Source organism: Tyto alba, unplaced genomic scaffold (genome assembly GCF_018691265.1).
Source record: "Tyto alba isolate M040663 unplaced genomic scaffold, T.alba_DEE_v4.0 Super-Scaffold_23, whole genome shotgun sequence".
In the NCBI taxonomy this organism is placed as follows: Eukaryota; Metazoa; Chordata; class Aves; order Strigiformes; family Tytonidae; genus Tyto; species Tyto alba.
The window spans coordinates 26,219,399-26,243,136 of NW_024881297.1; the positions used below are offsets into that span (position 1 = coordinate 26,219,399).

Here is a 23,738-nt window from a genome sequence, read left to right on the forward strand (position 1 = left end):
TGTGGCTGTTTTTCAGAAAGCAAAGAATTTGAATTTCCTACCACTAGAACACTGGTTCTGTCCCTGTTTTTCTTAGCTATCTTTCCTTTCTATATTAACGTCTGTATTCCCATCTTGTCACAATCTCTTTGGTCCTTGGCAGTGGCAGTATCTTTTCTTTCAGGCATGTTGACCTCTCTCATTCTCTTTGAAGCACTTATGATCATATCCAAGAGCTGCATTCCAGCTGTGGCGCCTTCTGAGGTACTGAATATATTAAGATAAAAAGAAATAAGCTCAGCTATATTAATAAGAAGCTTAAATGTTTATGCAGGCGTAAGCTTTGAGAAATAAGATACCCAAAAATAAGACTTTAATAGGAATGGTGAAGTAACTAAACTGAAAGTCCAAAGAATTAAGCTCTTTTCAGCATGTTCTGGTCCAGTCAGTGGTCATATAACACTTACCACTACTGTAACTATTTTGGTATCCAAGTGAAGGATACTTTTCTTAGAGAGCATAACATGAAAAAATTGCAGACTCTTTAGAAGTACTTTGTCTTGTTGTTTTTTGTTTTTTTTTTTTTTTTTTTTTTTGTTTTGTTTGTTTTTTGTTTTTTTTTGGGTTTTTTTTAAGTTCAGTGAAGTAATTGTAACTAACATCTATTCTCATAGCTCATTTGTCTTATGCTTCAGTATAAAAACCTACGTTGGGGTAAATTTTTACATAATCATAAAACAAATGCAAGGGGAACTTTTTTCCAATTTAAGCATTACAAAGACTGTACTCTGATCAGAATAATATCTGGCTGCAAAATTGACAGATAGGAGACCAAGGAGGAGTGAAAATGAGAAGTGGTTAAATAAGATGGCAAATCCAATTTTAGGGTGCCCAGTACAGGCTCAAATGTGTCACTGGTAAGCATTATAAAGGATCAGACTGGTCCAGAATAACTGTTCTGTTTGAGACGTGTTTGGAGAGGGAAACTCTGCCCTGGTGGGTTTCCTTTCCTGGCAGAATAAGTGACATCGTGGAGATCACAGGTTCTTTGGGCGTCTTATTACCAACTCTTTGAGTCCTACTTGTGTGTTCAGAGAGAGAGAGGTAGAAAACTGCCTGTGGCCCCATTTGTTCTGCAGCATCCTGGATGGCTAACAGGAGGCTCACAAACACTCTTCCTCCAGTATGTTGTAGCGCTCAAGACTTTTTCTCAAAGCTGCATGTAAAGCGGTCATTTATTTCTACAGCATAGATAAACAGCTTAAACAATGAGGAATGCTTCTGCGTTATGGATGACTTTACCTTCTTCATCCAACTGAGAAGGTATCATCCTTAAGCACGTATTTGCTGTACCTTATTAAATCGGAGTCAGAGAAGGTGTTTTTCTAACTCGCAGCAGAGGGAAGCTATATATACCTAAAACTCCAGTTTGGGAATAATCTCATTTGAAGCCAATACAATCAACTCATATCCTTAAAGTTATGCAGATGTTTAACTGCCTCAGTGAACTGAAAACTTTCACTATTTCTAAATATGTTTAGTTGGAACAGTTTTCAAATTGCTGATATTTAGTTTTCATACCTAAATTTGGAACTGTTGTATTTTCATCATGGCCAGAATGCACAAAAACCAGAAATAGAGTCTCCTCTGAAATTAGTTCAGAGATCATATGCAGAGCAGTGGGACTTGACAAAGTTGTATTCCAACTCTGTTTTACTTGAGGGAAGATGATTTTTCACTGTTGATACTCTGGAAAAAGAAAAACATACCTGGTTTTGGATAACTAATTAGATTTTATTTTTCCCAAAACAATTTTTTTGGCAGGTCAGGGAGTGAGAGAGTTGTTAAGAAGACTTCCTTCCATAGAAAGATCATAAATATACGAGCAACAGGTGAAATTCCTCTTGTGTATAGACCAGTATGTACCTATGTGTTATGTTAGCTTCAGGAATAACCTGTTTTGGGGATATGAGCCATGTAAATGGCCTGAACATTTATGTGAATTTTCACATAAATGGAGCATCAGCAAACATATGATGGATGTAAATAGAGAACATTAAACTTAATAAGAAATAGGTTTGCATATCAGAAAACAAGTTGATATATATTTTTATCTAAGGGTTGTATAAGTAGCTCCTCTTTTTTTTTTTTTTTTTTTTTTGTATTCTCTTTTGGCCACAAAGGACTTTTTTTTTATGTGCTATAGAAGAATGAAGACCTTAGACTTCAGATGTTGCCTTCTTTATTTCATTAATGTTAATACAGGAAATCAAAAAAGATCACAAAAACACTATGTCTCATTATCAGGATGTTTCTTTTGATTCTGAACATGCCAGCAAAGAATGCTTGATCCAGCAACATCAAAAGATGAAGCCGTTTGTGCTTAGTTGGTTTGCCTTAGATATTTTTTTCTTCAAGACAGAAGGTTTAACTTTTTTCCTAAACTCCAAAGCACAAGACTGCAAGTGTACATCTCTTATTGCATCTGTATTTTATGGGAATATCTTACTCAGAGCTCAACAGATGGACTTATTTTAGCCAAGACTCAGTGTCTTCAAATGTTATCGTATTAATATGTGGATACATAGGCTTATATTTTTATTACTGAGACAGAGGCCATTGATTTTAGTGGCTCTATACTGAGGAAAAATATCCAACAGCAGAAGGCGGCTTGCAATGTTTGGTTTTGGTTTTGGTTTTTTTTTTTAACAACAGAATTGACTACATGAGAAATAGTTGCTGAATCAATTATTTATTATTTTTATATAGCTACTGTGTTATAAATGTTATCCAATTGACCATACAGGTCATTTAAAATTGTTTTGGTTAATCTAACTGTGCAGAATTTGTCAAAAATTCCCTGTTGGGTTTCAGCCAACACGCGCTCTACTGCATTAAAACATAGAAGAGAATATTATAACTAACACATTTTAAATTACAGCAATGCCTGTGTTTTACTTCAGACCAGAAGCCAATGGCTATGTTTCAAGTTTTCAGAGAGCAGTCTTGATATTAATGTAGATGAAATATACTGATGTTTTGTATAGATGGCATAATGGACCAGAGAAGTTCAGTTGTACAGATTTCAGTGATGGCATGCAGTGAATTTGTATCTTAGAAATGAACTGGTACAGTTTGGTAACTTTAACTGTCCACACTGTACTAAAAAATGCACTGCAGGCTAAGTGTATGGCGTATACACAGGCAGTAGAGTCTTACTGCTAAAATACATATTTTATCACACTGTAATAATATCAAAATTATTGGAATTTTTGTTTGCATTGTTTCTGACCCTTGATAAAGCTTAAAACTCATCTGACAGGATTACTGTAGCTAACTTCAAGTCAGTAAAAGCTAAATGGTATAGGGAGACACTTGAGAGCCAGTTAAACATGATGAAGTGTTGTTTTGCTTATTTTGCCAGTTTGGAAGGTAGATATTTCATCTCTTGAAGGTTTTCCCATCATATTCCACATTTGATGACAAATCCAAGGTGACAGTTGGAAGACTCTTTCTATTGTTTCATGCTTTCCAGTATGCTTGGAGTGGATCAAAGTTGTAATGAATTCCAGAAAACCAAGAGAATTTCCATCATGCACAATATCAAAATGAGGATCTTTACTCAACAAGAAATGCAATAATGGAATAGTCTGGGGTACTAGAGAGCATGGGGGATTTGTAATAGGACATGGACCCTCTTGTTTGCCTTCTAAAATTTAGACCAGGTGAGAGCAGCAGCTAATAGATTTTCTTGTTAGTCATCTCCTGGGTGGCCTTTGTGAGAGGAGAGTTGCAATGTGCAAACACCCAGGTTGAGGGATGGAGGATCCAGGTGATCTCAGACACGTGCTATGTGCTCTTCTGTAGGTGGACCAGGGGGTCACAGGTGGTTTTGCAGGAACTGGTACTACTGTGCTACACCCCTCTCTGCCAGAAATGGGTGTGTGAGGAAGCGGCTGACCTCTCTCACACAGCTTGTGCAGGGCTGGCTCCAGGTGCAGACAAGGCAAGCAGAGGGAAAACTTCCAGCAACTCCAGCATGTCTTATTTGCCAATGCCGTGCTGATGGAAACCCTGAGGGTGATGGAGCAGCACTTCCTCAGTGCAGCAGTCAGGTGCAGCTTCCAGCTCCTGCCTCTCTGTGGAAGCAGGACCTGTCATCTCAGCTCTCCAAATTTGTCCCAAATTCCCCCTTTCCCTACACTTCCTGTCCCTTTTTTATTTTTCTGATGAGCGTTTCCTGTACTGATCACTTGGTTTATCTTTAAGTAAACACCATTTCAAAATATTGTTATGAAATGCCTCTCAGGCTCTGAAATAATGGTTATCCTGCCTCATAGCTGTTTAAGTTGCCTCCTGAGAAGAAAGTAGACCAACATTTTAATATAGTGGTACTGTAGAGTAAGATTAAAATTATTCATTAATTCAATTAGTTGATAATGTTACATATTTGGGCCACTATTTATACACATCAGGCATGTATATTAGTTTTCCCAGTTCTTTTGTGAATTAGCTGAAGATTTTTACCTTAGTACATGGTTTATGTCCCTCAGGATGTGCATTTGCAGTCTTTCTGTTCAAGTAGCAATAAAAGAATGGTTTGCAGGCCATTTTTTCTTCCTCTAAAGAAAATTATTTACAGAAACGGTGTGAATTACTCAAAGCAAAGTCTGAAATAGTAGTGCTTTAACATGTGCTACAGTCTGAAAACTGAGGTAAGTTGGTCTACACTGTGAATCTGAAGCATGGGACTGACTCCAGGAGGACCAGTATAGACAAATCCTACTGACTAAATATTTTACTAGGGACTTGGGACCTGAAAAATCACGGTCTTGTTATCATACTGTGCTGATATGTTTTACTTGTCAATAGAACTTAATTTATTCAGGGATTTTCCTGTTCTGACTTAACCATACTTTTCTGAAGTCAGCTTTGTTGCAGAGATCTTGAGAAACCTTTTCACAGTGCTTTCATGGGGACACCCTAAGCTAAAAACAAACCCAACATTTACTTCATGCTTTTTGAGTGATATTTATTTTCTCTTTGATGCTACATGAAATTGTATTAAGTTCACATGATTAGGTTGCTTGGACATTCAGCTAGAAAAGATCTAATGTCTTGGCTTTTTGAATTTATCATGGTTAAACCACTAATTGAAACTTTTTTAGGGAGCTGAAGGAAGGTGTGTGTGTGTGAAGTAATAAAGTCACTTCTGCAAAGAAATGATGAAAGAAAATGTTTGCCTGAGTCTGTAGGCTGTCTTGCACAGTTGTGATTGCTAAAAGTTGAACAGATCTCACCATATTTTTAAGAAACAAATAGTTGCCAATTAGATTTTTCTGTTTATACACTCTACTACTTCTGCTTCTTTTTCTTTCTCTCTTCCCTTCTATATTTTTTCTTTTTTTATCTGAACTGTCTTGATAAGAAGCAGTAAACGTAAGTTGGGGTCGCAAACTTGTTATATTTTGGCAGTGGATAGCAGTGTGAGAGCAAATTTGAAAGAAAGTGTTAAGCTTTAAAGGTCTGCAGTTTGACAGGCTGTTATCTTTTATCCTTCCCGCACAAATCTTTATGCTGACTTCTCTTGTATCCCTCCATTCCCTGGGGGAACTCGGGTTCACTTGCATGTTGCTGGACAAGAGACAAAGAAGATCTGTTCAACACATGTAGAACAGATGCTCGGGGGAGGAGGGGGGGGGAATTTTCCAGTGCAGTTACTGTAATATCCACTGCTGCTGTCTTGCTCCCCGGGTAAGCGTTGCTGGCCTCTGTAGTCTTGGGGATTTTCCCATCTTGGAGACAGCCCACCCAGAGAGCTGCCCCTGCAGATATTTGCATATTAAAAATACTCTTGTTGGGTGTCACCTGCTTCTGCAAGGAGAGTGCACTTTTTGAGAAGGAAGAATAAAATAGATTGAAATGCTGAATGTCTCCTTTTTCAAAGGCACCGCTTAGGGTATGCAAGAATGTGGGGTCAAGAGAATACTTGCTACTTGTGGTCACTCATAGCACTGGTGATCAACAAGCAGGCATCCCTATTTCATGCTCTGTGGCTGAGCAAGTTGTGGACAGCAGGAGGTGAGGAGATATTGTAAAGTCACATACTCATCTGAGGCATGTAGCTATATAATATAGTAGGTATATAATGTAGGCAGATGGAGCTAAAAATGTAGTTATTTAAGAAATACATTAACTTCTTAGGAAGTGTTGATCCTGGGAAGCATGGAAAGGCACTGTGATTGATGCTACAAGAGAGGAAAGGGAAATGGTCTTTGTCACTTGCCTGGCACCTTTTGTGCAGGTCTTTAAAGGGGTTTTCTGCCAGGGTGGTCAAACATAGGTTGAATTGGTTGCAGTAACTTCAGTCCTTGGAATAACAGCAGTGAAGATGCAAGGTATAGAACAGCAGCATTATGGTGCATTTTTATTCTGCTGTTTCCAACAGCACATGGGAGCACAACAGAAATAGATGCAGGACAGAATTTGCCCTTCCTAATCAGTAAGTGTAATGTTAGATTCCAGCCCAGCCTAGCTGAAGCAGCAAATATACATTCTGCTACAGCTTCCAAGAGGATCAAAAATGAAGTAAAAATGAAAACACAGTCTATTTCTATACATCACTGTTCTCCAGGATCGGCAATTGCATCTGGCCAGTGGAACAAACATTCACACTTAAAACCAGCTGTATACTAGACTGCTACAGTTATATGACTACTGAAAGGCTTTATCACAGTCCAGTATGGGTCAGTTACCATTTGCATAAATCAGACTTTGGGACCCCAGATTAGAGTGGGGATTTAGGGACTTGCAAAGTACCTTTCAGGTAGGACAAATATTTCAGGGGGGGAAATATTTGCAGACAAAGTTCCCAGGACAGAGAAGTGTTTCCCCAAACATAGGAAAAAAAAAAAAAAAAAAAAAAGCTTCTGGCCTTGACAGAAAACAGAAATGTCATTGTGACATGCAGCAACCTGGCAAAACTGGGGACTGTGAAACCTTACCACCCAGACTGGAAAATGGTCCAAGCTGCTTCTCATCTCCCTGAGGAAAACTGCATACAGCTGTATCTTTGTACATGTATGAATATATACAGTAGGTTAGAGAGTCTGTTTTTTTCTCAAGAAATTATGGCATGATCTGCTCAGTAGTGTGTTTTGGCTACCCTAGATCATTTGGGTTCATGAATCTCCTGGGATGACTGAGACGTAGGCTAATGCAGATGAAGCATTGCCTTGCGTTTATTAGTCACAGTGTATGATTTTGTTTAGGTGTTCAAGACTGGAAAAAAGCATTCAGATTACTTTTCAGGTAGGAAATATCTTCCTACATGGAGAATATCTCAGCTGTCTTGACAGCATCGCTTGTCGTTTCTCCCTCAGTAGTCCTGCCCTTGTACAATAGTTTGCTATGCAATGTTGACTACATATGCTCAATAGTTGTATTAATTTCTCTCTGAGATATCCCAGAAGACAATGTTGGATCTTGTTCCTCTGCCTCAATTCTTATTTTCTACCTGGTTTGGTTTTGTTACAAGCAGAGTTATTACAGGTGGTAATGACTTCTGCAAAGTAGGTACAATCTAGCCATCTCTTTCCAGCAGGCATGAAGGGGTGTTTGTTGGGATATGCTCTGAGGTGGTATATCATCCCCTTGTGTTGGATTAATTATTTCAGCTTCCTAACTGACGTACTAGAGCACGAAATTTCTCTCAGTGCATAATGAAAATTGGGGTTGGATGTTGTACAGAGCAGGCTGACAGGGCTGTTAGATCTCACGTTAAAATTGTAGCTGTGATATGCATGGTCTTTTACTTTTTGTGGAAATAAATATAACACAACCTGTAACCAGTTAGGCCATAGCCATTTAGTGTCATCAATGAGAGTGGAAAGTTTTCAAGGAGTAGGATATGTTCTGGGTTTTTGTTCAAGTGACTGAGGGCATTAAACATCTGATACTGAATGGAACTTTAACATATTTACCTATTTCATATGAAATGTTTTAAAACTGCTAGGCTCAGGACAACTGAGTTGTAGTTTATTAAGATATTCTGGTGAACCTCATAATTGTTAAGGCCCTTTACACAAATAAGGTGACCAAACAGCAAACCAGATTCTGCTTTGAGTGCTAAGCATCCTTAATTACCTTGATAATTTTCACTTGCTTTATGTGAAATTGTTTACCCTCTTTACTACTGAACATGCTAGTAGTTAAATTAGGTTTTTTATGACCTTCCCAAAAAAGTTTACAAACATGGGATTCTAAATGGAGCTGATAACAAGCAAAAAATACCCATAAACCCACACCAGGAAAAAAAGCTGTAATGTAACAATCACCTCAAAGTGTAGTAAAACGAAATGGTGCGAAACTCAAATTCTGTGGAACATAAAGGATCTTTATGTCATGGAAATGTGTACATGTCTGAGTTGGGGTTTTCTGGAACATATTTTCATAAAATCAGTAACATGGTTAAGTGACTTTACTGTTATGATTTCCTAGGGCTATTATTATTTAATAGAGATTAGTCCATTGCATGTCCCAAGTTTCTTATTTTTATTATTCACATTTTACACTGTGGTTTAGACTAAACTATCCCTTGCCAGTTTTAGAAGACATTCTTTTTACTGTCTTGATGCTTCCTTTTGTTATTACTCTATTAGGTATCATGGTGAGTTTAATTTTTAAGAACAATAACCTGAAAATACAGGGTTTTCTTTTTATTAGTCTGGTCTCCTGTTTAAACACTAGTTCAGTTGCTGCCTTTTGTTTTGTTTTGTTTTACACATTAGAATCACAGTGGTTATTAGCTGTACAGTGTGCTTTCAAAATAAAAGTTACCTTAGATACAGAACCTGCCTTTGAATCCTTGAACTGGCAAGTAAAGCACTTGCCCAGTTTCAATCATATCAGATAGATTTCAGCTGAATCTCTCAGTGCTTAAAGTTCCTGTGTTTAAGCATTTTGGTTGTGATTTCAGGATCAATTCAATATGGTCCAGAATGGTCTTGCATTTGTGTACCATCTAGTTTTGGTTAGAAGGGATCATCTGGACCTTCTGTCACTTCAGCTGCCTTTCTGAGGACGTGATGCTCTTAGTTCATCTAATGCTATGGAAACAGGCAAATCACACAGCTGTGGTTCATATAGGAGGATGCTGCATTGCCAATACTTTTACAGGATGTTTTTTGAACTTCTTGTTAGTCTAAGCCTCTATCCCTTTTCCTGTGCTCCTACAGTTGGATATTAATATATATTAAAATGTAGGATTTACTTTAAAAGTTATTTTTGAGTGTGATGTGAATACATATTTCTTAGGGGAGACTTGATATTCTTATGCCTTCGGTATTACCACTTCTATCTTGCCCCCCCGCAAAAAAGGGGGAAGTAAAAAAGGTTCATCTGACCCTGAAATTCCAGATGCCTGAGATTAAAAGAGAGGACTGGGTTATCCCATAATCTATACTGGCACTATAGCTGCTAAGTAATTTAATGTGAATGCTGTGGAAATGATGATGTATGGCATCAATTGCTGTGAACACAGCTGTGTTTCATCAATCTCTGTTTGCCATAATGAGACAGAGAACTATCAATGACTTTTACACATTTGATGTCAGCATTTGGGTAGGCCTGAAGTTTAATTATTTTATGGAGTTTTGTTTCAGTTGTCTTGGGTCCTCCCGTTTCTTATTGTTTTTATTCAGTAGTGAGGCATCATTATTTTACTAACAAAGAGAAATCTCAAATGAAAAAAATCTGCTTTGTTCATGGGAACTGAGATAGAAAGCAAGAATATTCCACTTTTAGACTGACTTTGCTGTTCTGTCATTCACCAGATGACAGTTAAATTAGTTCTCCTCCTGGCTGACAAGATATGTCAAGTCAGGTGCTCAGCCATTGTACCCTTCCAGACTAAAATTTACTTGGCTGTGGATTGCCACTTCTCTATTTTTTTTCCTCTTTTTTCTTCTTCTGTTGTCTTAAGAGCTGTATCATTATTTTCATCTCTTTTTGCCTCGACACTGTATTAAATTAATTTTCAGTAGTAACTTTCTTTTCCTCAATCAAAGTTCTCTGAATCCACACTTCAAGCTGGGGGGAGAGTTTCCCTCAAACTTCAGCTCATTGATGGATAATAGTCACAGTGGCAAGGATACCATGGTGCTGCAATAAACTGATGGAAAAATCTGAAATGATGTTGTTCTGGGGTTGCAATATTGTGTGTTTCAAAGTCACAGAGCCAAAAATGGGGTTTGATTTACTGTGGCTTAATTTAGTCATGACGTGGGGCAAAAGTCTTGATCCAAATCGTTGCAAGGCAGTGGATGGTATACCACCCTGATCCCATGTTACTGGTTTTATGTAGGAGCTGTTGCCAAGTTGTAGTACATATGCAGTGTAGTATAAAGTGTTCTAGCAGAACTCCTGTTGTCTAGATCAGGCAGTGATTTATCTTTGCTGGATGATTTAAAGCATTTTATATACTTGTCTATATTGCTGCCTTATAGACTAGCTCCGTTTATATTTATCAACTTCTCATATATAGGAAATAAAATTATCATACACTTCTCATAACACTTTTGCAATGCATATAATGAATGTAACATAATTTAAACTAAAGTCAAATAGGCCCCTCCTGTGTTTTATTTACATCTACCTATCAGAGAAAAAAGTAGATGTGTTCATTTACAGTTCATCATATTTTGGCTTCATACAAGACTGCATAAGCACTGTGGAATCTCCACAGGTAAGAGAGAAAGTGCAAACTGTGCACATAAATTTGTTCTCAGTTTAATATTAAAGGTCCCTATCTGGAGCTGTCTTTTCAGGGAAAAAAAATTGTAATACTTAGTCCATATTTAGACATATTTAACATAAGTGCAAGTAAAAAAAAAAAATCTCAGTTCTGCTATCTTAGAGATAATTTTTAATACTAATTTTGCTGTTTACATTAGAATGATACTTGCTGTCTCTGTTTTTTGATCACTTCTACCTTGATCTCTCTCCTTAGTCCAGAAGTGCGTAGTTTTGCCTACTATTTAAGCAAAGAGAGCTTTTCATTTATGAGCATATTAGGCTGGATGTTAGGCTGTATTATTAGTATGTCCTGTTGCAAACCTAATGTACAGTACTAGTGGGATGATACAACGTGTACAAACATAGTTTGGTTTTGAATCTAGTCATGAATTATCTAAGTAAGCGTCATAATGTGGGTGACTCCACAAAGCACAACATACTTGACAGTTGTGATGTCAGAGCACATCAGTGAAATGTATGATGTCAGAGGTGGATTTTTTTAGTAGCAGCATCACATTTTGTAACATGAATTATAGACCTGAAAAAAGTCAAAAAAAGACAATAGCATTATTTGTCCTAGTATGTTTTTGGTTTAGTACCTTTTTTTTTTTTTTGTATTCCTGGGCTTCAGTCCAAATATTAGGTATAATTTTACCAAACTCTTTGTAAATTTGTGTCTCAAAAATAATTACTTCTGCTTGTCTTCTGCTAGAGCATAGATATATGTCTCCCCAAGTAAGCCCAGAAAGAGACATAGAAATCTCTATAATATACTAGGATTTGACTTCCAAGGAAAAGTGAGTTATTAAAAGAAATAGAAGAAAAATGAAAGAAAACCTATGTCTTTAATGAACAGAATAAAGAAGAAAAGAGAATGTTGATTTAATCTATTGATTTGCTGTGAAGTAAAAGAACAGATGTTTTCTGTTAGGTTCCTGGATAAAATTCAGTAGGCGCCACTAATACTTACGGACTGGTGACTTCTGATAAGATTGAAAATTGATGTCTCTTCTATTGTTACCAAATGGATATGGCAGGTTACGCTGCTGTAGGTGACTCATTTCAGAGTCCTTTAATACAGAAACAATATCTTATTTTCCTAGACTGAGACAAAAACAAGAAATGTTTTGCCAAAAGTTTTTGGCTCCAAAGACATGTCAGCCATGAAGAGTTTAATGCTTATAGGAGGCAGTGGAACACATAAAGCTCTTTTGTCATAGGTTTGCATCCCTTTGAATGCCTAGAGAAAGGATAGCTTATCTTTATTTGCCTTATTTCTTTCTGTCAGTCATCTCTTTGAATGTCTAATTCAGTAATTATCTACAGAGGTGCTCAGGGAGATGTGATCAAACTGTAGAGGTGTTGGAAGCAAGTCATTTCAACATTGACCTAGTTTATCTGACTGCCTTTCCTTCGACAGATCCGAACATTAAACAGATCACGTTTAATGGAAGTTCAAAGACTTCCCCAAAAGGTTCAGAAAGCTCTGTGATCAGGCAGGGGAAAAAAAAAAAAAAGTTTCTTGTTTGGCTTCTTGGAAACCGCTTGAAGCAACGTAATTCTGGAATTCAAATTGTCCCCTGGTGCTCTTTGAGAGGCCTGAGCACAGTTTGCTGAAGTCAGCGTAGAGGCTCCCAGATGTCTCGTCAGCTTTCAGGCAAAGAGAACAGAAAATCAATGCAGAACGTCCATGAATGCAAAGAAAACACACATGTGATGTGTATGCTATACATGCACACACCTTCACATGCCTACGCATACATACAGTTTATATATATACACACATACACACACAGGTATGGAAAAAAGGCACTGGCTTCGAATGTGAAATCCACCTCGGATACTGCACTACTTGGCAGGATCTTGAAACAAGGTGACTGGTGTCTTTTCTTCACACTTCTCTTACAAGGGAGACTAGAAGGCATTTCTTCCTAGCCTCCCTGAGATTTTTGGTGTGGGCTTTTCATGTATTTAAATACATGCTCATGCACACACCCACCATATTCACTATCTTGCCTTCCTGCTGTTCCCATACCTCCTGGAAGGTGCTATGAACTGCATAGGGAAGTATTTAAAATAACAAAAACACGTTTGAAAATGATGTTTTCTTCATGAAGTGGCTTCTAAGTATGAACTTGTATTTGTTTAGCTCTGCAGTAGCAGGTCATTTCATACAGTGTGCAGGACAGACAATTCAGATTTTGGTACCATATGCAAAAAATCATTGTGGCAACTGTAGGGCACACTTGCAAGACATAGGCTATAAAACACTGTACTAGGACTCCAGCCTTGGGCAAATTAGTTCCTACTTATAGGTAAAAATTGTGGAGAATCCAGAAAACCTGTAAAAGTCTTTAAGGCTCTTAATGACTTACGTAGCATAAAATGACGTACTCTTTTTGACAGATTTGAAGAAAGCAATAAAGAATTTGAAAAGGAGCATGGCATAGGTTTAGTGTCATGTCTTAGGTATGAGCTACTCAGTATTGTTTATAAATCTCCCTTTTGTGAGGCATCAGGTCAGAAATAATACTAACTTCCAGAACATTGCTCGCTACTTAAAATGAATCTCAAACATAACCCAGATGATGTGTAATAGGCATTATAGACTTGGAATGAAGTCACATAAATGGAAACATAATTTAACTTTCCAAGATTCTTTTAAAGTATTTTAAATGTCTGATTATAACAGATTCTGTAAAGAGTAGTTGACTCTTGGCTGTTAAGCAGATCCAAATCTCTAAAGAGGTTTTCCTGAGAGGGAAAAGCATAATTCAGTCAGAACTGGGCAATGTTCCCTGTTCTTCTCGAGAATGCTATAGGATTTTTAGCTGCCGTACAATCAGCTTTACTTAGAGAGACATTTGTAACCTCCTACAAATTCTAATCACAGGCTTGTGTCAGTATTACATATAATCCCATGCTCAAATTTAAGCCATTCAGTTGTCCTGTTGAAGTCACTGAAATTAGCAAATGGAAAAGGAATTATTCACGTGTTCAATTTAATACTGAGTGTTTATAAATTTTGGAGCCCAAAGGTTGTTAAAATCATCTAGTCAGGGTCTTTGCACAATTCAGGCTGTAGATCATTAATCCGTGTTTTCTACAGTGCTTCAGGAGCTCTCTGGAACAGAATGTGTATTTTTGAAGAATATCCAATCTGGAATTAAAAGCTTTATGTGATGGACAGTCAATGCTGTGTATTGGCTGGTCGAATGGTTAACCTTCACTCAGAAGAATTACACTTCTAATGTCTAATCGGAATTTTTACAGATTCAGCCACTGGATCTTGTATTTTATCTGCTTGGTTTCAACAGCTTTTATTAGTTTCCTCCTTTTCTTCTCAGATATGCATGCAAGGACATCAATCTAATCTTCCTTTTGAAGAAAGAACATGAGCTGAATTTAAGCGAGACCTTGAATCATTCTTGTACTTGTTTTGTTAGCCCCGTCTAATTTTGTTACACTCCAAATATGTTTGCTCACTCTTCTAAATTGGGAGCAATATGCCTTGTCTGGAGAGACAACTTTCCGATGAGCAACAATGCGTGACACTCAGAAGCATGAGCAGTTTGGTTCAGATAAGGACATAAAACTCCAGACTCATAAACAAACCTCATACCAAACTCCTCATGCTATTTCAAATATGCAGTATCCATCTAGAGTCTGCACGAAAAAAGCTCCCTGATGTTGCAGCAGTGAGGCAACAGAAGATACTGAAAAGGACAACAGTTGCATACACAAACCCTGTACTTTTTAACAAGGAGAGTCGGCCCTATTGTGCAAGGTTTAAGTCCCGTTGACGTCCATGTTCTCTAGAAGCATTTGAGACCACATAACGTCTTGCAAGGCTGGGCCCCATGCTGACAGAAGATTGAAATAGAAATGAGGAGTTGTTTTAAGTGCTAGCTAGGAATTAATTGAAAAGATATGCACTAATCTGTAAGCACTTATTGACATCCTATAAAATAGCTTTATACTGATGATATGAAGTCAGTCAAATGGCTTGGCTTTGGTCTAAGACTAATCTAGGACAAATTGCAGCATCATCCGAATTCCAGGATCTAGTTTTCCACATTCAGAAGCCCCTTCCACCTGTACTATCCTTAGAACTTTTCTCCTGGAGTTCAGGTCATCCATTCTTAGCAGATTTGCGCTAGAAAGTTGCTCAACTGACACAAGTTTCCTGCTAGGATCATAAACATATCATCATGAGAGACTTTCAAGGCTGTTGATGTAGCCGATGGTCACAGTCAGAGGTTTGATCATCTTTCCACTGGGTATCAATTCGTGCAGATGCTACTATCTTTAAAGAAATAATTGTATTTATGTTCCCTGTCGTGCCTGTAGGAAGGCAGAGCTGTGATTCGCCCGGCTGCCACCAGATGCCGGTGTTTACTGGACACAAGTACCGGTGCACCCAGGCCAGCAGCGTGGCCGTGGGACACCCCAGCTCTCACAGGAGCTTCATGGTCTTACAAAATTTGTTCCTCTTGTTTTGGATGAGGATTTGGACCTACTGTGGTGATCCAGCTGCGATATTCTGATAATACACAGAATAAGAATAGCCTCCCTCTGATGCACTAAAAACAGGTAGCATCCCTCCTTCCTTCTGCAGAGTGGGAATATTGGAGAGCTACACCCTCATCAAACAAAGTCAGTGAGAGCCCCTGGTAACACCAGGATCCTGGCTGCTTCCCCAGTGCAGGAAAAGGTTTGGGGAGAACTGAAGGAGATGCCTGGCATGCTGATCCCTTGGCAGATAGGCTGAAGTAAGATAATCCAGACCCAATGAGAGACGTGCAAGTGCTGTAAGAGAGCTTTGCAGTCCTAAAAGTGCCAAAATTCAAACCAACCCACTGGCTTGTATAATGCATTCCTATTTAAAGAACTAAAAAACAACCAACAATAAAACCCTAAAATAAAATTGCAGAACAAAGACATTATTGGGGAAATTAAGGGTCAGTTCCCCATAAGATAAAGGTGTTTGATTTCTTTGAGTGAAGCAAAATTGTAGATTTGGTGTCCAAATAAGTATTTATGGGGAAAAAATATATATATAAATGTAGTAAATGTCAATTATCTTTAGCTGGTGCTATTGAAAGGTGTTAAGTTTTACCCATGAGGAGTGTATGTATCTGGCTTTGCATGACTTTGCTCCCTCAAGCCAGTTTGGGAACACGTACACTGAGTTTAACATATGATATGGAGCCAACAGGTGAAGTTTGGACTTTCACATTTCCTTTATTTTATAGTTGAAAAATTATTTACACTCTGCAAAAATTCATAGTGTTGTTTCAACAAAATTCTTGCTTTAGAAATCTTCTTATAAATAAAATGTAATTTATGATGACTTGTACTTCTAATCAAGAAAGAATAAGCACCAGAACTTGACCATGGAGGTGGTTAACTTACTATTTGTTTTAGAAAAATGCATTAATACCTTTCGTTGCAGCATAGCAAAAACCTATTTCTGTTGAGAAACCTTTCACATTTTGGTTGCAGTAACCTGTGGGCAAGCATTTTTCTCAAAGGGTTTCAGCCATCTTTTTAACTCTTGATCCATTTCCTTATTTTTGGGTAAGTATATTCCATGTAAAGTTAGATGTAAAATTGTACAGATCCTTTGCATATGAGCTTTGCGCCTCTTAAAAAAAAAATCACTGTCTTTTTCATTAATATTGTTACTGGAAATAATGTAGATTAAAAAATCAGAATATAGTTGCATTGTTCCAGCACAAAACAAAGAAGGGATTTTATTCTTCTTTATTTTCCCTAAAAGGCTACTAATATGAAATGTGCAAAGTCCCAGCTCAGGCTAGGTGCCTCTGCAACAAGTTACTCTCGTTATCAGAAAAAAAAATAGGAAAAAAGAAAATAAAATAGAAAAAAGACAGCTATGGTTATAAAACTTTCATAGAAAGTATGCAGGCTATGTGTAGAAGAGCCAACTTTATTTGGTTCCTTTCCCATAGGGAATCCAGGATGATATAAAATGTTACATGATATTTCATGTTGTGATGCTTCAAAGTTGTTCATGTAGGAATGGTATAGAGTGGAAATCATAGCTTGGAGCAGTAGCTACAGTCGAGTGGCATCATTATCCTGCAGGAATTTTACACAATCAGTTTCCTGACACCCGCTACCCTTCAGTTCAGAACAAATATCCGCAGGGCCAAGGTTCCAAAACAGCTCAAAATTGTTATTCATTGATTTATAGGTCTGGCTTAAGGGTGTATTGAATATCTGTTTTACAATCTTTTTCTGAGAACAGAATAGGGCTAATTTCAAAACCCAAAGATACTGTCCAAATATCATATCACACCATGTGTAATTAGCCATAAAATCTTACGCAGAGCACATCCTTAGTTATGCTTTCAGTTTGCAAATATGAATCAGCCCAGTGTTTGATTTAAGCTGCTTAATCCATTTAATGGAAGGTAATGAGTCAAAGGGAGAGCTGACATTTCTGTTACATTTGTTGTCATTGATTGTGATGGATTAAAACAGGGAATTACTGGCTATCCCTGAGTATCACCCTCTCAGGAGCCATTTATTTACCCTGGTCTTTGAGCTCTAAGTAAACAGAACAATACATTCCTTTCTAACATGCACTTTAAATTAGTTACAGCTCACACTTGGAAGAGGAATATTTGCAACTGAACTTTTTTGTTTTCTCTTTTCTTTTACAGATTGGTGAAGCTTTGATTGAAGACTTCCATCTTTTGGTTTTTGCTTTAGCAACGGTAATTAACATTTGTATGTAATTAATGAGGGTGGTATGTAGAATTATTAGATTAATGTATTTTCAAAGAGGCCAGGTAATCTTTAAGAAAAAGCACTGTTAAAAAAAGAATTAGAAACAATTTTCATCCTGGTGGAGATTTCTAAGCAATATCTTCTGCATGCAGTCAGGCCATGGGGAAGGGGCTTTTCGTGCAGGGGTGAAGGCAGTTACTAGGGCCAGTCCCTGTTGATGCACGTTGCTAGTGACTGGCTTTGTCACCCGGAGCTGAAGCTACTGATCCAAGTTACTGGTTTTCATGCTCTCCTGTTGCTACTGAACAGAGCTTTGAAGTATCAGAACTTGAAATACCATGAAGCTTTCTATGCCAGCCCAGATTACTTATGGGAAAGGGATCAAATAAAAAGAATACAGATACTGCAGTTAGCAACACTGACATCATCACTGGTCCACTTTCAATTCCTCTCTCAGCTTTGATTCTCCTCCTTTGCCTGATTATTTGGAAATGGTATTAAATGCTGATGAGGCAGCATATATTTCAAGTCATCAAAGCCCTGTCAGTCACTCTTAGGCAATCAAACCTTTCTTTGGGGTACCTGACATTAACCGCTCATGATCTGGTGCCTCATCATGGCCTGGAAGCTATTTCAGTACTGCTGCATTCCTGCTCTGTGGAGTAGAGCAAATGGCAATATATTTTATTTCCCTCTCATCATTGGATCACAAACTGGGTTTTTACAGCTGTAGGACAATTCATGCGCCTGAACAAAATCTTAATATTGGTTTATTCTTCTTCAAAATGAAGGGTATCATGGCTTTAAGTTTCCAAATTTAAATCTCGTAGAAGCTGAGGTATAGGAGGCTCAGCAAGTTGGATACTCCTCCAGGTTCTCACCTGCAGTTCGTTCTTAACTGAAGTTTCATTTCTTCCACAGTAGAGGGATAGCTGATGGTTACATCAAGTTTAAAAAAAAAATCATTACGGAAGGAGACAAATATCCTTCTTATCCCTGTATTCATAATAAGGGTGTAGAGATCTGTTCATGGCAATTGTTTGTTAAATCCATTTTCATTCAGACGTGTTTGCAATAGGGTTAGTGAGTAGTAACTCTGATAACTTTCACTGGAAATGTTTATTACGCTACCTCTCATAGATACCTCTGCCTTTTTTTGAAACACTTTGAGCTGGACATGAATACTTTTTAAGACCTGAGATGAAAATTGATGAAAAAACAATAGAAAAATAGACATTCTCTAGCCCTTTTGTAAAATTCAGATCTAATAGCAGATACAAAGTTAAGAAATGATACAGTCTTAAATGTAAAACTATGCCTTTGGATTGTTGATGCTGATTTGTTCCTGATTTTCTGAATCAGTAGCACTATTTCTTGGAAATAAACAGTAGGAAAAATCATTATTATGTTACTCTAAATCATACCACACCTGATTTGCTGACCTATACACAGCACTGGAAGAATATAGGCGAGTAAGTCCAGTCCAGGTATATTCACATTGTATAGTCTATTCAGTTTAAGACTTCAAGATTTTGTTTAATTTTTCCCTACTTGCCTAGCCATATTTTTGACTGTGAAGCACATTCTTCTGTACAACTATAAAACTGGCTTTGATTGGTGATTCCTTTAATGACTAGTAGACTATCTCCCATGGCAGTGTCTTAGCAGAAAGCAAAAGAACTTCAACAAATATGCTATATAAATGCCTTTATTAAGAAATAAGACAGTTTTATTCAGAAATATCTGCCCCAAGGGAGATTTTAATCAAGACAACAAAAAGCATGAAGAGAAATTAATTTTTGGGAACTAAGTGCAAATTTTTTCCGCAACTAGTTTTGAATACTTTGAGAATACATTGCCTCAGAAATCACCTCATTCCTTTAGTGGAATGACTGTGTTTGTTACGTATACCTGAAAAGACAAAAAACCATTTTGGATGTGGATCTCAGGAGTGCAGAGATCATCATACCCGTCAGCACCAGGTTCTTGTTGTTTTATGTTACAGCTATGTAATGTTTAAATAAAAGTAAATTAAGTGTTAAGTAGAAAGTCTTCCTGCCTTAGTGCAAATAGCAACATACTCCTGGCATGACAATATAGCAGTTGTTTGCTCTGTGCTGGAGATGATCTCATAGTTGGTTTAATCAAAAAGGGACATACTCTGTTAGAGGGCTATAGCTATGGAAATTGAATCTTTTATCGTTTTGCCAAGAACTTCCTTTGTTGTCCTTTGGGTCACATTGCAAGGCTCATTTTGTTGCGTTAGGGTTTTCTGAGTGAGAAATCACACAAAGTTTTGATTGTGGAGCCTCAGAAGGCTTTTCTCATGCAGGCTGGGATGCATTAAAGAAATTATTAGACTAGTGTCATATCATACATGCCTAGTTTCTCCATTGGCTGTCTGTGCCTCTTTTCCCCATTATCTTCTTAACATTGACTCAAAACTCATAAAATGGAACAAGCAGCTGTGCATTCATACAGTATATGGTGGAGTATATACTAGAGTATATTTTGATATGGAATATACCTGGAGTATGTTTTGATAGATGAGATTAATGTTATATTTATGTGGTTTGGGTGCTATTACTGTTTTTTAAAGCATTAACAAGTGCTCAGAAGATTTTATTATTTTTAATATTGAAAAATCACTAAAGAATCCACAAAGTCAAAAGCTTGCTTGTAGAGATCTCTAGTTCCTTTACGTGTGTGCTTGTAACATACAAATACTCTGTGTTTTTAGAACAACTGCTGTTAATAAGCAAGCTTTGCCAATCAGCCATGAATGGAATATTGAAACATGAATGATAGACTGTAGTTGCATCAGTTTTATTAGTTCTTATAATGTTTTTTTTTTTATACTACGCTTTTCAAGTCATTTTCTGTTTCTGTGTTTTCTAAGAAACAGATTATGTTCTATTAAGGCTGTTATTGTAGTCTAGAAGAAACCTCTTTTACATGAAAATGGAAAGATGCCTGAGGTGTCTGATGTGGGAACCTCTATCATACTGTATTATCTGGAAATATGAATGGAAAGTCAGTGTGATCCATTAGTTACTACCAAAGAAACTAGAGAGTCAAAAAAGGGAGAATCCTTCTGACCACTGCCAGATGCAGTCATGGGACCTAACGTGTATTGCAAGAATTAAAAACATCCACAAGTGCCCTCATTCAAGTTCAAATCCCATTTGTATTGTGTTAAATAGTGAAACTCCAACAGATTTTGAAGGTACTATATCAGAGACTTATTTCATAGTCTGTGGGGATGAATCCTCTTCCTTAAACCAGTTTTTATGTGTTTCTGTGTATGACCTCAAGCCTTCCTATATGACTTTATGGATCAGCAAAATACGATATTTATTGCGCAAATGGCAATATAAGGCAACACACTGTAGAAGTAATCTATATGAAATGTTTTATTTTGATAGGATATGCAGTTCAGTTTGGTGTTATAGGAGTCACACAGCAATTTAGCAGATTTATGGCTTCACTGAAAACTGTGATGACATACCCTTCCACTCCTTAGCTCTCAGTGCAATATCTGGGCCTGTGTCCAATACTTGATAAACAAGTTATCCACAAAGTGATACAAAATCTATTTTGATTTAATGCAAGAGGACATTCTTCTGTCATTTAGTATAAATTAAAGGTCCATAGGTGCATGATCCAGTCAGACACTTAGGTGTGCTTTCGTCTCTGAGTGTGCAGCCTGGGCGAGCTCTGCACTCACTTGCAGTCCCACTGACGTTCATGGGATTCAGCACTGGCGCATATCTCCAAAGCTTATTAGTGCTTTCAGGAGGTGTAAATTAAAAAAAGGTGTTTGAGCAAACCATGTTCAATTCCAATTTCATGAGACACACCTCGTCTTTATTTCTGGTGAATATGTGTCTTCCTATGTGTTTCCTGATAGTGATGGACCATATTTCATTTTGAGTATAATTGTATCTCTTGAGCATACTTTTTCCCCCGAATGCCATGCTAAGAATGTATTAATATCTCTTTGATAGGCCAGAGGAATGTGGAATGTGCATACTGACAGGGCGTTTGAACCCCAGGGGAGGGCAAGTGAGGAGAGAGGCTGGGTGGATGGAAACCCTCTTCCCTGCACGAGGTAGGAGTGGTGGGATTTGCTGTGTCATGTTTTCATATCGAGCCTCTTCTCTGTTTTGCTAGTGGCATCCCTACACAATGTTATATCATCTGTTCCCAACCCTTAACCAACATCAAGGCTGTGTGACCTTGGGGCAATTCTGGGTGAAATGTAACTGGATGATATGGTTTCTTCCTGAACTTGAAAGACATAAAACCAAACTTAAAAACAAGGAGGAGAGAAAAGAACGCAGATGTCTCTTTTATGCCTGTTTTATTTATATAATTTTAGCTGTGATTTATGCTTTTACGTTTGTGCTTCTCTAGTCCTGCTTGAAGCCCCATGGGTTGTTACAAGTTCTCACTAATTAAAAGTATGTTATATTTTCCTGGAAATTCTTTTCATGCTCCTTACATTGTCTGGTCTAACTGTGGGTAGACTTTATCAGCTGTATGCTCTTTCATGTACCTTCTATTTCTGCTAAATGAAAAAAAGGCATATTAATATACATTTTGTACTCCATAGTCACAACCCCACATAGCTGTTGTTTTATTTTGAAATAACATGGGTTATTTCTCAATGTTATCGGTATTGTCATGAAAAATAATTGTTGTTTTCATTGTCCTGGTAGCCCTTTTTCACTTAGAGCATTTATTTAATTCCCTGGATAGTGTTATGATTCAAGCCATTATTAAAAATACTGGAAACACCTGAGGACAGGCTCCTTGGGAATGTCTATATATATACACATATATGTATATATGTATTTCCAGTTAGGGAGCCATTAATAAGAACTCATTGAATGCACCATTGCTTCTAGTCTGTGTGTCTCCTTTGGTAGCTTATGAAAATGTCAAGAGAGACAGTATTAAAATACTTGCTCTGCTCAAACTGTATAACATGTATTGCATCTCTACTATCTACTAGGCATGTCTCCTGTTACAGGAGTACAAGCTGGTTTGGTGTGACTTGTACTTATCTTTTTGTCTAATTTAATTTATTTCTGTAAAATACTAACCTTTCCATTTAGAAGAATTACATACCTCCTCTCTACAGTTCATGTTAAGCCTTCTGCTTCAAACTTCCTGTCTCTCAGTATTTGTTTTAGCTCTCAGTGCTTGCTTTTCAACCTCATTCAAGTATTGTGTTGAGGTAATACTCTTCCTATCGTGTTTCTGGGTTGTGGGGTTATTTTGTTTGGTTTTTGGTAGGGATTAACTTTCTCTCATATATTATGTTGAAAGAATTTATCGCTCACAAAGAGCTGAAACTCATATCCATGTATAACTTTGTGAAGTGACGTGAACACAATTTATCTTCATCTTTGTTCTATACCCTATAAAAAGACAAAACTGTCAAAATTTTAAGCTATACGTGTAATATTTTGTTATGGTTTTGATTGGGATAGAGTTTTTTCTTAGTAGCTAGAATAGTGCTGTGTTTTGGATTCAGTATGGGATTTAGTATGAGAAGAATGCTGATAATACACTGATGTTTTTGGTTGTTGCTGAGAGATCAAGGACCCTCCAACTCCCCATGTCCTGGGAGCTGGGAGGGAGCACGGCCAGAACACTGGTCCCAAATTGGCCAAGGAAATATTCCATATCATGTAATGTCATGCTCAGTATATAACGGAGGGGCAGCTGGGAAGGGGGGTAGTTTCTCTTTCTCTTCAAGGCTTGTGATTGCTGGATCTTGGTATTTCGGGATCGCTAGCCAGGAATGGGCTGGCTATTAGTTGGTGGGTGGTGAGCAATCGCATTGCACATTACTTGTTTGTAGTTTCTATTATTGTGATTGTTTTATTTTATTTCAATTATTAAACTGTTTTAATCTGTGAGACTCTCTTTACCCCATCCAATTCTCTTCCCGGACAGGGGGAGGGTGAGCAAGAGGCTGCGTGGTGTTTGGCTCCTGGCTGGGTATAAACATTGATATATTTGATCTTGCTGGAGAGTACCTCTGTTATTTTTTTAATGACTTTATCAGTAATAATCAATAATAATTCAAAGACTGGAGTCCTTGCTAACATAGGCAGAAACCCACTCGTGTCTTTTGGAATTCTGCCTTCAAAAATGAACAAACAATTAACATCAGGATTTCTGTCTTAAGACAG

General features: G+C 37.5%; 1 protein-coding gene across 2 annotated transcripts in view; it reads left to right on the plus strand.

Moving 5' to 3' along the window:
• The window catches only part of DKK2 (dickkopf WNT signaling pathway inhibitor 2), a 124,788-nt gene that overhangs the window by 29,296 nt on the left and 71,754 nt on the right, over positions 1-23,738 (plus strand). For both annotated transcript variants that reach the window (XM_032997860.2, XM_032997861.2), the window contains exon 3: positions 21,540-21,643. In XM_032997860.2, coding sequence (XP_032853751.1) covers positions 21,556-21,643 — 88 coding nt within the window. In that variant the 5' untranslated portion in view covers positions 21,540-21,555. The remainder of the gene's footprint in view (positions 1-21,539; positions 21,644-23,738) is intronic.